Raw genomic sequence first — 16,404 nt, forward strand, 5'->3', positions numbered from 1 at the left:
CACGTCACTGTAGTACCCACCCCTTGCGTTTATAGCTGCGTTTTTAGTCATAGAAACGCGGCTATATGCGTTTTTCATTGCGTTTTTAACATCTCATTGAATTCAATGGGTGAAAAACGCAGTGAAAAACGCTGAAATAATTGACATGCTGCGTTTTTGTGGTCACCACAAAAACGCAGCTAAAAAAAACCGCTGTGTGCGGACAGCACTTATGAAAACCCATTGACATTGCTGGGGAAGCAATGTCACTGCGTTTTCAGCACAAAAACGCCGCTAAAAAAGCGGGAAAAACGCCTAGTGCGCACAAGGCCTAATATTTGTTTTTATTGACCTTACTTGATGTATTTGGCCGTGTGTTCGTATTATAATGCTTCTGTAGAGTAAATTGATGACCAGACACCACCACATCAGTTATTTATCTTCTACTGATCAGCCATATAATGTTCTCTGGTGTCAAGGCTGACGGTAGAGGATTTAGTTGTACTGACTACTGAGCTCTTATCACTGGTGATAGTTGTCCAGATTCTGTCCTACATTTTACTTTGGATGATCAAAACCTTTTCTAAAGAATATTCTGTGCCTACCGCCTCCTATGATGTATGTTATGTGGAAGCTCTCGGGTGATTCGTGCTGCCCATGGTCAGGATCCTACTCCCTTATTGGCATTTGGTTCACTCTCAACCAGGGTTCTCAAACTCAGCTAGGAGTATGGGTCACATATAGAAAAAAAAAATAAATTGAGATGGGCTGCATTCTTTGCAGGACAAAGTGACATTTTTAATGAATGTTTTTTTTTTTTTCTATACACCTTTTGGATCACTTTCTTTTTAACATTTTTTTTTTTTTAGTAGTTTATTATAACAAACCTGCACTTTTTTGTTTCCTTTTAGTATTGTGCCCATCCTTTTGGTATTGTGCCCATCCTTGTGGTATTGTGCCCAGTAGTATTGTGCTCATCCTTGTAATATTGTGCCCAGTAGTATTGTGCTCATCCTTGTGGTATTGTGCCCATCCGTGTAGTATTGTGCCCAGGACTTTACTACAATTGAATCATTTGCGGTGCCGCGCAGAGGAGCTGTCTGCATTATATCAATGGCTACCGCCGGCCAATCAGATGCAAGGAGGTGACGTCATACAGCGACGTCACTTCCTTGCATCTGATTGGCGGGCAGCAGCTATTGATATAGTGCAGACAGCTCTTCTACAGGGCACTGCAAATGATTCAATTGTAGTAAAGTCCTGCTGGCTCCGGCCCCTGGGCATAGAACTGCGATCGTCATGGGCTGCAACAAGAAGGTACGAGGTCTGCGAGCCGCAACAAGCAGCCTCGGGGGCTACGTGTCTCTACTCTAAACCATGCGACATTTCAAAGAAGACCTTACTTTAGGAGGAGGAGAGAATAGGTAGAGTGGTCATCTGGTCAGGATCCCACAAGCTTTTCTTGGTCATATTACATAGATCTGGGGAGATCTGTCCTTCTAGATAATTTGGGCAGGGAAGCCAGTGAGGACCCAACCAGATGAAGTGGAGGAGCGTTTGATATCTGCGGGAGGAAGCGAGTCCCTGGTCCACGAGCATGAAAAACCTGATGGGATCCTTTTTAAGTGCTGCAGTTTTTACAAATTAATGGGTCAAGCCATAAAAAAACCCAGTAAAGTCTCTATATTATTAATTATTATTATATCATTATTATTACACTATTTATTAGATGGTGCTTTACATATGAAAATGGGTATGCATAGTGGAGGCAAAGTATAATGGTCTTGAACAACACAGGGCACAGACTGGTAAAAGAGGAGAGATGACCCTGCCCATGAGAGCTCAGTCTACAGGGGATGGGTGAGGATACAGTAGGTGAAGGTTGAGTAGGTCATGCTGTGGTACAGTGGACGGAGGGTTACTGCAGGTTGTAGGCTTGTCAGAATAGGTGGGTATTCAGGTTCCTTTTGCACACATTCATAAAGGTAAGAACAGCTGTTCCTACACGCAGATTAGTACCCAGGCCTGCAGAGTTGGAGTCAGTTTCGGGTGGAGTCGATAGAAGTGTTCTTCAAAATTAAAACTAATAAATATTATTGATATTGTAAATATAGAGACACCTGTGAATTAGCGCAAGCCAGAGCAGTGAGGTCTAGTCTTACCTATGCCGGTTCTTGGTTTGTACTACATACATATAAATGGGGCAGACTGATGGCACACACCTATTTTTCCCTTTTTAATTCCTTTTTATTTTTTACTTTACTTGCTTATATAGCGCCATTAATTCCACCATACTGTCCCTATCAGTATGTCTTTGGAGTAACCCAGGCAAACATTGGGGGAACCTACAAACTCAGTGGGATTTGAACCCAGGACCCCAGCACTACAAGGCTCCCAACATTCATTGTGTGCTACAAGTCCTAATGAAGCATGAAAGCTATCAGGGAACTTGATAGAATTGATTTGGGTTTTAGCTTCTTTCCTGATATTTTCTTTAATGCGTCATCTTTGTCATCTTTGTAATAAGGAGTATGACACTAATGGTTTTCACCTTTCCTTATTCACTATTTCTTGATAATTGTGGAAGAAAAGATCATCCCATCTTTTGTTTTATTTCCCTAGGACACTCGACCCAACATGTCAAGACCTCTGATCACCAGATCACCAGCCTCACCGCTGAACAACCAAGGCATCCCTACTCCCGCACAACTCACAAAGTCCAATGCACCAGTTCACATTGATGTAGGTGGACACATGTACACAAGCAGTTTGGCAACTTTAACAAAGTACCCGGAGTCTAGGTAAGTCTACTAAACGCACAGGGAGATCTTCCTATATTTTGAGATGGGATTTGCCCTAAAAGCACCAGTGTTCTCTTCTTTTCAGCATTCCCAGTAATCCACCTCTGTACTGAGTGGTAGGCACAGTCTAGGCGTGAAGCCGGTGACTCCTGGCACATTCTGAAATATGATATTTATTTAGCTTGTCCTTATTTTATAGCGCTGTTACCAAGAAGCTCTGGCACCTACGTGATATTGCACAATGAAGTGTTCTCGGATCTTTTCAACCGCTCTCCACCCTGGGCAACATTCTGGGTGTGTATACTGCTCCGAGGCAAATATGCCAGCTTCCCAGATACATTCCCAGAATTTCCAATAACGAGCTTTTCCTGGAACTCCAGTGCCCATTGTTCTGGACCTGCATTGGTTTGCATCATATTGTTTAGCAGTAAATCGCTGGCATGGATCTAAATTTGGTTTCGTTCTGTTCTGTCTTGAAGCTATTTTCATAGATCTTATGAAGATTTCTAAAAAAAAAAAAAAAATACTCTATGTAGATATATTCTGCTGATGGGTAAATTGTAATATTTTCTGTGCTCTTTGCAGAAAGCTTATCCGCATTCATCCTTGTGGTTGCTTTTTTTCTTAAGCACTGGTTATAGAGGCATTCATACATATTCAAGAGGGTTTAGAAATATTAGGAACGCTTTTTATATGCAAAATGCTCTTTCATTGAAGGCCATTTTCACAACTTAAGTAAATGGGAGATATTTATAACCACATTTATTGTTTGCAGGCTCCAGGAGCGGCACTTCTGCATTAAATCCTCCTTTAGAGCAGCCACTTGTTACTTATAGTAGACGGGAGCTTAGAGGAACCCTGTGAATAGTCAGGGGCTTTTGTTTGGTGGAGACCAGTAAATATAATCGCCATTGTTATGAGGCATGCTGCCATATATTTATTGTGGCGTATCGTTACAGAGCATGGCCTGATATGTCATGGTAATGCAACATGAAAGGCTAAGCCCCTGTGATACTGATGATACCTGTATCTCTGCCCTAGGTCATCTGCCTTTGCAAATAGCCTGAAATTAGCCTGCAAATAGCCTGAATTTGGTAACTTTGAGATATATATATATATATATAATATATATATATATATATATATTATATTTCATTCATTCATTCATTCATTCATTCATTCATTCATTCTCTATTTATTTGACCTACCTTAAGGTGGCTTTGATTGGGCGCCCGCTTAGTGACGTCGCTGTGACGCCGAACGAACCGCCCCTTAGAAAGGAGGCGGCTCACCGGTCACAGCGACGTCGCTAGGCAGGTAAGTAGTGTGACGGGTCCGCATGATTTTGTGCGCCACGGGTAACGATTTGCCTGTGTCGCACAAACAATGGGGGCGGGTACGCACGCTAGCGAGATTGCAGCGTGTAAAGCCACCCTTACCTGTAGTGATAATCCCTATGTATAAGTGGCAGAAGAATCACATCCATTACATCAGTCACTTAAAAGGTGTGTGTGTGTGTGTGTGTGTGTGTGTGTGTGTGTACACAACCTCTATTACTATCACCAAACCTACCACATTTTGCAAGTGAAAGACAATTTTGTTTGTTTGTTTTTTTTTCACTCAGATATAGAATAGGGAGCCGCTTCATAGTGGAAATGACTTGAAGAGTGATCAGGTTCCTTCTTTTAACCACTTTGCAGTTTTCAAAGCCTGAAGCGGTTAAAATCGTCAAAAAAACCCCAACCTTTTCCAGGTGGATTTAGGGCTGGACCCACCTGAAAAATATGTTGTGTGCACATTATCAAAGGGGGTCTGTCAGCACATACCATGTTTTCCCTGAAAATAAGACCTACCTTGAAAATAAGCCCTAGCATGGCTTCACAGGATTTTTGGAGTATGCTTGAAATAAGCCCTTCTCCAAAAAATAAAGCCTTAGTTACAGTAAGGGCTGGCATTAGGGGGGAGTCAAACTTCACAATTTCTCAGGGCTCCACTCTCTTGGGGACCCCAGCAATTGTATTCTGAGGTTCATGTGACCATATGTCTCAATTGCAGGAGTCTGAAGAGGAGGCAGGCTGGTATGCGTGACTGGCATGGGGGGGGGTGGGAGAGTAAACTAGGAAGTTTCACAGGACCACCATTCTCCTAGGGGGTCCCAGTATTTACATCTTGATGATAACACTGCAAGAGGACCTGTGTGACATCACGTCATGTGACCAAAGGTCATTGCTGGAGTCTAACTCTGAAGAGGAGGTGTGTGTGTGTGTGTGTGTGTGTGTGTGTGTATATATATATAAAAGAGAGATGGATAGATGTATTTGTGTGTAAGAGGGATAGATAGATTGATTGATACACGTGTTACACACAGGGTTTATAGCGTTATAGTTACTTGAATAAATGTTTGTTTGGTTTTGTTTTTTTTGGGGGGGAGGGTTTGTTCAAGAATAAATGTGGATTGTTGTTCATGGAAAAATAAATAAGACCTCCCTTGAAAATAAGCCATAGCCCATCGGACCAAAAAATAATATAAGACCCTGTGTTTATTTTCGGGAAAACACGTTATTAACTTTTCAAACCAATCAGTCTCTCCATGTACCCTTGGAGTAGCCAAGTAGTTCACCTTCCTACCTACTTCTATTTCCACCCTCATCTTCCTTGATTCAGACAAGAAAGCTGTGGAAAAAAAAGCGCATATAGGGTCTTACCCCAGTATATAAGGGGTGGGAGGAGGGTGAAACTACTCACCAGATATCGATGTGAAAGTCACAAAAACTGTAGTCGCATGTAGAATCTGATCAAAGGCTGCAGCCACCCGAAACTGCAGATAACAGAGAGCAAGAGAGAGGGGTGTTTGATACGGCGCCAAAAGATCACTGGAACAGGTGTTTAGATTAATGTATCTTTAATTCATCCAGGTCTACGCGTTTCAGGAGCCACTGCCCCCTTCCTCAGGACCGTCAGGAAAGACAAACCTCAAATCTCAATTTCATCTCGATTTGATGTTTGTCTTTCCTGACGGTCCTGAGGAAGGGGGCAGTGGCTCCTGAAACGCGTAGACCTGGATGAAATAAAGATACATTAATCTAAACATCTGTTCCAGTGATCTTTTGGCGCAGTATCAAACACCCCTCTCTCTTGCTCTCTGTTATCATCTTCTTTGATTGACAGCTCTGCCTTTACAGAAGCGAAGATCAATAACAAACAAGTAGGTAGAAAGAAGCACTGAGCTGCTTCACCACTCCACGGGTGCACCGACAGGACTCCATTTAAAGATGTATGAAATTATTTCCATCTAAGGCTTTTTTCACACTACGGTTTTTTAACATGTGTCATGAACGTTTTTTTGCTGGAAAAGTGGATCCTGTTTTTACAAAGAAAAACGCATGCAAACGCATGTGTTATTTTGCAAGATCCTGTCACTTGAAGATTATGGGCGGGCATTGAAGTCATGTGATCGAGAGTGAGGGGAACTGAACGTGATAGACTGGGAGCCGGCATCTGACAGCTGCGGACGCTGGTAACCAAGGTAAACATCGGGTAACTAAGCGAAGTGCTTTGCTTGGATACCCGATATTTACATTGGTTACGAGCGTCTGCAGCTGCTAGGAGCCGGGCTGCCTGCTCCCTGCACACGTAACCAAGGTACACATCGGGTAACTAAGCGAAGCGCTTTGCTTGGTTACCCCATATTTACCTTGGTTACGAGCGTCCGCCGCTCTCAGGCGGGGGAGAGAGAGAGGGGGGAGAGAGACTGATCATGTCAGGCTGGTTTCTGGGCATGCTCAGTAGAGCAAGCAGGATCCTGTCTATCAGCTTGCCAGCGTTCACATGCGTTTGCGTGCAGTATAGTCAGGATCCAGGGAAAAACAGTATTTGGACGCAGCTCAAAAACGCTACAAGTAGCGTTTTTGAAAAAAGTTAAAAAAACTGCAAGTTGCTGGATCCTCACTATAACGCACGCAAACGCATGTTGAAGCGAGTCCATTGCAAATGCATTGAAATGAAAACGCATTTGCACTGGATCCGTTTTTGCGTTAAAAAAAACGTTCATGACGCATGTTAAAAAAACGTAGTGTGAAAGCAGCCTAACTAAAATGACACTTAGTATCTGTGTATGAGCAGGTCGGTGAGCATATTCTGCTGTGAACAAGCATTTGGTGGACGGCTATTTTGTGTATAATTAGCATTACTCCCGTAAGCTACACGCTGTCCTATTCTGGTTGTACATAGAACCTGTGTTTTACATTCCTATGTCTCTGACTTTATGCAGAGATATGTTTGTTTTTTTTTTTGTTTTTTTTTTTTTTCCTGTGCACGTTTTGACTTGGCTTAGTAGGTACACAGGTGCCTTTCCGGCTTGGTTTTGTATGTACACAGGTGCCCTTCTCTAGAAAATGTATCTATGCACATATCTTAGTTAGTGCCCAGATGCCACATGGGTCTGTACTAAGATGTTCAGCTTTCCTGCACTGCCCTACAGGCTCCGTGCCCGTAGTCATGAGCTCTTACCCTGCACTGGCACCTTTTGTATTAGCAGTCCCATGTGTAAAGACTGTAAAGGATCATATGTATCATGTACTGTAAGTAGCTTTGGACAGTTTTTGTGTGGCATCTGACCCATTCTCTGAAATTGTCATACTGGATATTATAGCTGGAGTTAATGTAAAAAAAAAAAATAAATAAAATCTGGTAAAACCGACTCTGCAGACTACATCCTGACTGCTGATGGCTCATTGATTTTTTTTTTTTTTTTCTGCTTTCTTAAAGTGCCAGGGGTGGACATAGAGGCCCTACAGCTTAGATAACAAATGAAAACCTTTCCTGTCTTGGAGCAACAGAAACAGTCAATGCAAATATAAAAAATGATGCTTTATAGTGTGTCTGTCCCACGGAGCCCTCCATCATGAGAAGTGATGGGCAGTCAGGGCCTCGCTCTGCTGACATGGATGAAGTATGGTGGTGAAGTCGCACAGTTAATCTGCAGGGGGCTGACACTGAAGGAAATGCACGTTACAGCTCGGACTCCTTATCTGCTACATCTACATTTACCGTTTACTTTCTTGAAATTCTCCTTTTCTGAGGCCCAGTTATTTGCAAGTACATCAGGGTTAAGGCGACTTCTGCATACATTGCCTCATATTTTACTTCTGGTTACGAAACCTCTCCTTTGTCGGGCGGCTGGACTCGTGTGGTCCTCATAGATTGTAATCCAAGTCCCATAAAAACATTATACGTCGCATTAGAGGATTATCCTCGAGATGACGGAAGACCTTACAATATCTGCAGACTAAGTACGGTGAAGGTGAATGCTTATGGTATACGATATCTGGAATTAATAGCTATGAGCAGTGATGGTGGTGACCCTAATATTAGCTGTTTCCTTTCTCTCCGAAGCCCAGCTGTCTACGTGCGGTGACGATGCCTATAATGCCTTGCTAATTGTAAGCCACATGTCAAGAAAGATATCCGTTAAGGCTTTACTGCTGCTTGTAGTAAGTGAGTCTGACCGTCTATTTAGAGACCTGCACCTTCAGTTACACACTGTCATAGTAAATGTCAGCTCCGCTGCAGTGCCTTGTGGCGGGCCGGAGACTGAAGTCCCATGTCTGGCCCCCAGAGAGGCTGTGTCAGACGTCTTCAGGGGAGGCAGAATCTTTGCAGATGGGAGTTAGAAATTTGTCCTCTACTTGCCAAACTTCTTCCTCTAGGATAGTGACCCGAAGAGCATCAGCCCTCGGAGACAGGGGGACTTGCTCTGCTCCATGGACTTATTCATATCCTTAGAAGAACTCCTTACTTCACTGCCGGCTTGACAGTCTTACAATAACTGTGAGGCATAAACATGCTGATGGCAGCTGAGATCTTGGCTCTTAGTGCACAAATAAGGGGATGTTTACTGCCCTGTAAATTACATTTTAGGGGTCTTCATGATGAGCAGGCTGCGTTAAACTATAAAGAGAGCGCTTTTAGAATTGCTTGTATCTAAAGGATCAGCCTGTCTGAGCAGGCCACCAAACACTTGTTCGTTGGGTGAAATGATTTTTAGCCATGCTTAAAAATTATCATTTTCATCAGCACATCATTGTGTGTAAACCTGAAATATGCTGCTGAGAACAGTGATATTCTGTCTGTGTGCACAGATTGCTTTTTATTAAAGAGAACCTGTCAGGTGCAATATACACCCAGAACCACGAGCAGTTCTGGGTGTATATCGCTAATCCCTGCCTAACCGTCCCTGTATACACTGGCATAGATATAGAGATCTTTAGAAAAAGTATTTCTAAAGATCTTTTATTGTATGCTAATGTGCGAGGGGACTAGTCCCCTGGGCGTTGCATCCCTTGCTAGTCTGCCCCATTAGCATGATGGTATACTCTGCGCTGCTGTACAAAGAATCACTGCAAATAATAAAAGCAATGGTGATGGTTTATTCTACGCATTTCAAAGAGATATCCCCTCTTCTTCCTCAGGAAAATCCACCATTTATTGGTGGATTTTCCTGAGGAAAAAGAGGGAATCTCTCTTCGAAACACATAGAATAAACCATCACCATTGCTTTTATTATTTGGAGTAATTCTTTGTACAGCAGCGCGGAGTATACCACAATTATCCTGGTTTTTGTATTGCTTCTGCCTTTGGCACGTGGGATCGGCTGCAGCTGTTATGTCTCTATACTGGTCGTGAGTCTCACAACCTTTCTAGGTGAGCGGTTTTCTTATTAAAAAGTCACCATATTTTACACTGGTAAGACCCTAATGCGCTCCTTATATCCACAGCTTTTTCCTGTCCATTAGCATGATAGCACACTCCTCTGGGCATGCTAACATGTTAATCCATACGTAGCGTCACAGGATCATCTCCCTCACCTCTCCGCTCCCATTGCATCCTACACCGGAGTTCCGACATGTGCACTATGAAGCCGGGTGTACGCGTCCTGGCTTCAAAGTAGTGTGCATGACCGAAGTCCGGGATCATGCGCACTGAGCTGAAATCCAGCGTTAGTCCGTGATGGTGGCGGAGAGGTGAGTGAGATCATCCTCTGACGCCGTTCATTCATTAGTATGTTAGCACGCCCACAGAGGGCGTGCTGTCATACTAATGGGGATGACTAGCAAGGGAAGCAACGCCCACGGGACTAGTCCCCTCGCTCATTAGCATACAATAAAAGATCTTTAGAAATACTTTTTCTAAAGATCTCTTTATCTATTCTATCAGATGCAGGGATTAGCAATATGCACCCGCTTTAATGATCGTTCTGTGCATCTGGAGATGCGGTTACCTGTCTAGTCAGGCTGTTACACAAAAGCGGTTGGCCAGTGTAAATGCCCCATGAGACATGTAGCCAAATAACAAAGACCTAAGTCCTAGGAGGGCAGGCTGGGTAGTAGGTGGGTTAGTGCAGCTCATTTCACCACCACTTTGCGTGCGGGCACCATCTGCTTGGGATTTGTATATCCTTTTCATCTCCTTGTTCATTTCCTTGAACAATTCAAACACTTTGTGGTGGTAGGTAAATGAATTTCCCAGCGTTGGCCCTCGATCACCTGTGCCAGGTGTAGGGATATTTCATCATAAGCTCTGCTGTGTTAATGAATTATATGGGTGAAAAGATATTAGGTTTTAATGGCCTACACTGATGCGTTAACTGAGATTACAAGGACCCCATGCTGATTTGTAATTGCACTGCTCAGTGTGCCACAAGACCTTGACAAGAGTTTGATGGGATCATCTACAAAATGTACACCTCTCATTGCACTTGAATTCGGGACAAAGAATTGACATGCCGAGAATTTTAACATCTGCACGGAAATATCCATGCAATGTGCAGAAGAGATTTATCAATTTAGCTGGTATGGTAATCCGGACAGACCTTTCCGCGTATAAACCTGTGCCGCAAATACTGTTGCATGTAAACCTGTGCCGCAAATACTCATAGTGTACACATATCTGAGGGGCACATTCTCATGTACAAACTTTTATGATGGGGATTTTGTTGCAGATTTCAATATATGCACTGGAAAAAGTTAAACTCAGAGGTGAAAATCCAAACCCCAAATGGTCCTACAGTGCATCCTAAAACCGGATAGGTGCCCACCTCTGATCTCTTCTATAGCGTGTGGGTGAGATTTGGTAAAGTCTTGTCTACTTTCCCTTCACTATAATATGCTGCACAGTTGTATCTGGCCTCTAGATCTGCAGTGTATCTTGATGTGTAGGTACCAGGCTATGTTCACACATGGCATCTTTTTTGTGAGTGCATCTTAAAATGCACCAAAAACGCAATGCGTTTTTGACACGTTTTACCGTGTTTTACCACGTTTTTTAAGTCAAATCTATTGACTGGAAGTTCTCAAAAAATGCAAAAAGAATTGACATGCTGCATCTTGAAAAATGCAGACAACAAAAGTTGACCAGTGTGGACAGCAAAATCAAAATCTCATAGACTTTGCTGGGAGAAGGAAATGCATACATATAGGTGCATCTTTGTGACCTCAAAAACACACCAAAAGATGCCCTGTGTGAACTAAGTTTTCATTAGGAAGATTTTTGCGACTCGCTGACTGTTTTGCTCTAAGTAAATGTTTCAGGTGTGCATGAGAACTTTCTATAAACAAGGGGCGCCACATTGTCATAGTGAAACAATTTGGGAGCCACACTTAAGGTATGTGCCCATGATCAGGACCTGCTGTGTCCTGGACGTTGCGGATCCTGACTTGCGGGGCCACAAGCCCTCCACTGCGGTCTCTCGCTTGTGTTCTCCCTACACTTGTGTCTCTGCAGTAAAGAATTGATGTTCTTGCAGCTCGGTAAGCCACACCGCAGGTCAGTTTTCGCTGTGGGCTGTATACGCACAGTTGGCATGGGATTTCTAGTAATCCCATCCACTATGCTTGTTCTGTACAACGCAGTGTTTTGGACGCAGTGAAAATACGCTACATCCAAAACGCTGCAAACGCTGATCGTGGGTACATACCCTAAAAATTAAATGGGTAGTACTTTCTGTAACATTTGTGGCATATTGAAAGGGGTCACCTGCACAAGTTCAGTATTTGGTGAGGGTTTTTTTTTGTTATACCTCCGTATTTGTAGCCAAAACTAGGAGAGGAACAATTAGAGGAAAAGTATAATAGAAACATGCGCACCACTTCTGCATTTTCTACCCACTACTGAGGTAAAACCTCATCAAATACTCAGTGTGTACGTAGCCGAAATGTGCGAGAGGTGCAGATTCTACTTAAAGGGATATTCCCATCTCCAAGATCCTATCCCAATATGTAGTAGGTGTAAAATAATATATTTTTATATATGTTCTCCTGATATAGCCATGTCTCTTATCTCATGTTCAAGGCATTGCTGGACCTTTGGTATCCATGGTTATGACCACGAGCAACTGTGACTATATGCGTGGTTGTAACCATGGATACCTAAGGTCCTGCAATGCACTGAACATGCGGAAAGATATATGGCTCTATCAGGAGAACTATACTACATTTCTAATTGGAGGGATTTTCTCATTATTATTATACCTACTACATCTTAGTATAGGATCTCAGAGATGGGAATACCCCTTTAGGCTATGTGCGCACGCTGCGGATTTGCTGCAGAAAATGTGTCTATCATTTCTGCAGTCATTCCCCAGCAAAACCTATGGGTATAAAAAAAAATGCTATGCGCACACTGCGGTTTCTTTTTATACCTGCGGAATTTACGCTGCGGAATTAATGAGCATGTCACTTTTCTGCATGTACCTGCGTTTTTTGCCTTAGATAATGGTAAAAAAAACCGTAGGGACCAACACTCGGCAAAAACACGGGTGCGGTATTCTGCCAGAGGGTGCAGTCCATTTTCCAGTGTGCACATAGCCTCAAGGACTCTTACCTTCACCAATTTGCACTCTCATGGGTCTTTCACACAGTTCTTTTGATGAGGATTTAGAAATCAATGTTGCTCCGAAATCCACATCAAATGCTCTAAGTTTTGTCTGACTTTAATGGAAAAGCACCTATAGTGCACACGGTGGAGGTTTCTGCCCCCCACATTATTTTGACCATCTATCAGTAAAAGCAATTGGAAGCATATTGAAAAAAGTAACATCTCTTCTAAATCCCCATGACAATTGTGTGACTAAACCTATTGTAGAGAGCTGTGGGCATGCATCACGTCTTCCTCTTTAGGATAATGTGCTTTGCTCTTCCTTTCTAATGTGTCACAACTCCCATAAACTACAGTGGGGAGCGTCGCTGGTACAGAAGGCCTCCTAATCACACAATCCTTTTTGGATTTCTGGAGTGCAAAACTGGTGAGGAGACCCCATTCTCCTGATGCATGAGATGTCTGCTCAGTATAGGTTAGTAGCTGCTCACATAGAGTTAACCATTCAGACTAGCATTTTTTTGTCCATATGGTTGGAGGCCGCAAAGAATGGCATCACGGGTTGCATGTGGCCCCCGAGCCTCAGGTTCTGCACCCCTGCTGTAAACCATGCTTTGATTTATTGCCCACTGTGCATTTCTGGAGGTAAAGCAGAGAGAATAGCCATGACCTCATAAAGAAACTGATAAATGAGCTCCAGCATATATAGTTTGCTCCACTTCATACGTGCTCCCTCTGCACCTGCCCTATATATCTGAGATATTCCCTCCATATCTTGCTCCTCACACTTTTTAGATTCTCTCTTAATAGGAGCAATTTTCTGAGAATAATTACCAGAGTGCAGAGCGGTGGCTCAGTGGTTGGCACTGTTGCTTTGCAACACTGGGATCCTGGGTCAAATCCCAATGGGATTACACAGCTTTTCCTAGCCCAGACTAGTCCCTGCACTCATTAGCATATCATAAAGGCTCTTTAGAAATACTTTTTCTAAAGATCTCTTTATCTATGCTAGTGTATACAGGGACGGTTAGGGAGGGATCAGCAATATGCACCCAGAACTGCTTGTGGTTCAGGATGCATATTGCACCTGACAGGTTCCCTTTTTAAGGCTATGGGCGCACTAGAAAGTGCCATTTTCTTAAAAAGACGGACCCTCTGAAAGAATCCAGCACCCTCGATAAAACCGTACCCGCGTTTTTGCCGCGGATTTTCCACAAGTTGGTCCCCGTGGTTTTTACCATTATCTATGGCAAAAACCGCAGGTACCTGCGGAAAAGAAGTGACATGCTCATTAATTCCGCAGCGGAAAATCCGCGGGTAAAAAAAAAAACGCAGTGTGCGCACAGCATTTTTTAAAACCCATAGGATTTGACTGCAGCAATGTTAGACACATTTTCTGCAGCAATTCCGCGGCAAAATCCGCGGTAATTTTGCAGCGTGCGCACAGGGCCTAAAGGGGGGTTTACATGGTAGCGATATCGGTAATGATATTGCTATCATGCGTACCCGCCCCCATCGTTTGTGCGACACAGGCATATTGCTGCCCGTCGCGCACAAAATCGCGCTCCCCCGTCACACGGCTTACCTGCCCTGCGACGTCGCTATGGCCGGCGATCCGCTTCCTTTCTAAGGGGGCGGGTTGTGTGGCGTCACAGCGACGTCACACAGCAGCCGTCCAATAGAAGCGGAGGGTCGGAGATGAGTGGGACGTAACATCCCGCCCACCTCCTTCCTTCCTGATTGCCGGTGGAGGCAGGTATGGTGATGTTCGTTGTTCCTGCAGTGTCACACACAGCGATGTGTGCTGCCGCAGGAACGAGGAACAACATCGCTAATGAGAGGTGAACGATTTTTATTTTTAGGACTATCTCTCCACGGCAAACTATTTTTGCCACTTTTGCGATCGTATTAGGTCGCACATAAATGTCCCACGCAGCGATATCGTTAATGACCCTGGATGTGCGTCACTAACGACGTGACCTTGACGATAAAACATTAACAATCTCAAAGCGTGTAAAGCACCCTTTAATCTCAAGGATGTCAATTCTTTCAGCATTTTTGCTGCAGATTTCGCACATACTAAGTGGGGGAAAAATCTGCTCCAAAAAAAAAACGTGTTTTTGCCTGTCAGGTTTTTTTTTTCTGCCAAGAGATGCAGATATTTACTTATAAATACGTAACTTGTGCACATGTATGTTGTTGTTTTATATTATCTATTGGCAACAGCAAAAAAAGTATGTATGAACAGTGTATATATAGGTGTGTGTGTGTGTGTGTGTGTGTGTGTGTGTATATATATATATATATATATATATATATATATATATATATATATATATATATATATATATATATATATATATATATATATATATATATATATATATATATATATATATATAATATATATATATCTCTATATATATATATATATATATCTCTTTTTTTTTTTTTTTCCTTGTCCTGGACAACCTGTTGGTTTGGGGGTTTTGTGTCTCCATGCTGTTGGTTGGATCCGGATGCAGTGTGTAATGCCTCTACCTTTAAATTGTACTTGGTGTGACAATCCTGCCTCAGTAAGGCTACTTTCACACTTGCGTTGAACGGTATCCGTTGCATTGCGTTGTGTAACGGATGCAACGGATGTGTTGCATATAGTGACACAACGGATGCAACGGATGCTGCAAAACAACGCAATTCGTTTTGATTTTTTTTTTTTTTTTTTCCCGGTTTTACCAGCGGCAGACTATAGTGAACGATCAGCTGATCGTTCCCTGCAGCCGGCCGCCGGGTGATCAGCTGATCGCTCCCGCCCGCCGGGTGATCAGCTATCGCTCCCGGCTGCCGGGTGATCAGCTGATCGCTCCCTGCAGCCGGCCGCCGGGTGATCAGCTGATCGCTCCCGGCTGCCGGGTGATCAGCTGATCGCTCCCTGCAGCCGGCTGCCGGGTAATCAGCTGATCGCTCCCGGCCGCCGGGTGATCAGCTGATCGCTCCCTGCAGCCGGCCGCCGGGTGATCAGCTGATCGCTGTCACTTGCCGGCGCCCGGGCATGCCGGCGGGCGGGCGCTCAGCTGAGCGCTGTGACTTGCCGGCGGCCGGGCATGCTGGTGGCCGGTCATTCAGCTGAGCGCTGTCGCTTGCCGACGGCCGGGCGCTCAGCTGAACGTTCGGCCACCGCGAGCCAAAATAAAGTTTGATTTAAAAAAAAAAAAAAAAAAAAAAAAAAAAAAAGAGCATGCGCAGTGAAATCCAGAGGATTCCGCTGCTCAAAATAACGTTACATGCTGCGTTCCTCCCGCTGGGCGGAAGCAACGGAGCGTCGCCCAGCGGAAGCAACGCAGCTCCTTTTGGTACAATCCGTCACCCATACAAGTCTATGGGAAACAGCGGAATCCGTTAACGGATTCCGCTGTTTCCCAAAAGGGCGGATTGTAACGGAAGGAAAATAACGCAAGTGTGAAAGTACCCTAACCCTAATCTCAGTGCTGGATACATTGTGCATACATGTGATCCCACCTTCCTTGCAAATCTTTATTTAAGGATTTCTTCTGTCGCTGTAATATGTCCTTATCTGCTAATCTGCCTGAATAAGTCTCCTGCAAATCTAATGACACCTCGCGCTATAATCTCACACAATTGGCATGTGATCGGTGTTTTTTCTTTCGAGAGGCGTGTTGTGCCCTGCAAGCTGAAAACACATTGACAAGTCACTTGTGGGTGCGTGTAAGCGGAGCCGGAGTGCAGCAGC

General features: G+C 43.8%; 1 protein-coding gene across 2 annotated transcripts in view; it reads left to right on the forward strand.

Annotated features, from left to right (window-relative positions):
• KCTD1 (potassium channel tetramerization domain containing 1) overlaps nt 1-16,404 on the forward strand; it is a 152,371-nt gene that overhangs the window by 120,454 nt on the left and 15,513 nt on the right. For both annotated transcript variants that reach the window (XM_075353331.1, XM_075353330.1), the window contains exon 2: nt 2,602-2,780. In XM_075353331.1, coding sequence (XP_075209446.1) covers nt 2,602-2,780 — 179 coding nt within the window. The remainder of the gene's footprint in view (nt 1-2,601; nt 2,781-16,404) is intronic.

The sequence above is a fragment of the Anomaloglossus baeobatrachus genome, chromosome 6 (assembly GCF_048569485.1).
Source record: "Anomaloglossus baeobatrachus isolate aAnoBae1 chromosome 6, aAnoBae1.hap1, whole genome shotgun sequence".
Classification (NCBI taxonomy): domain Eukaryota; kingdom Metazoa; phylum Chordata; class Amphibia; order Anura; family Aromobatidae; genus Anomaloglossus; species Anomaloglossus baeobatrachus.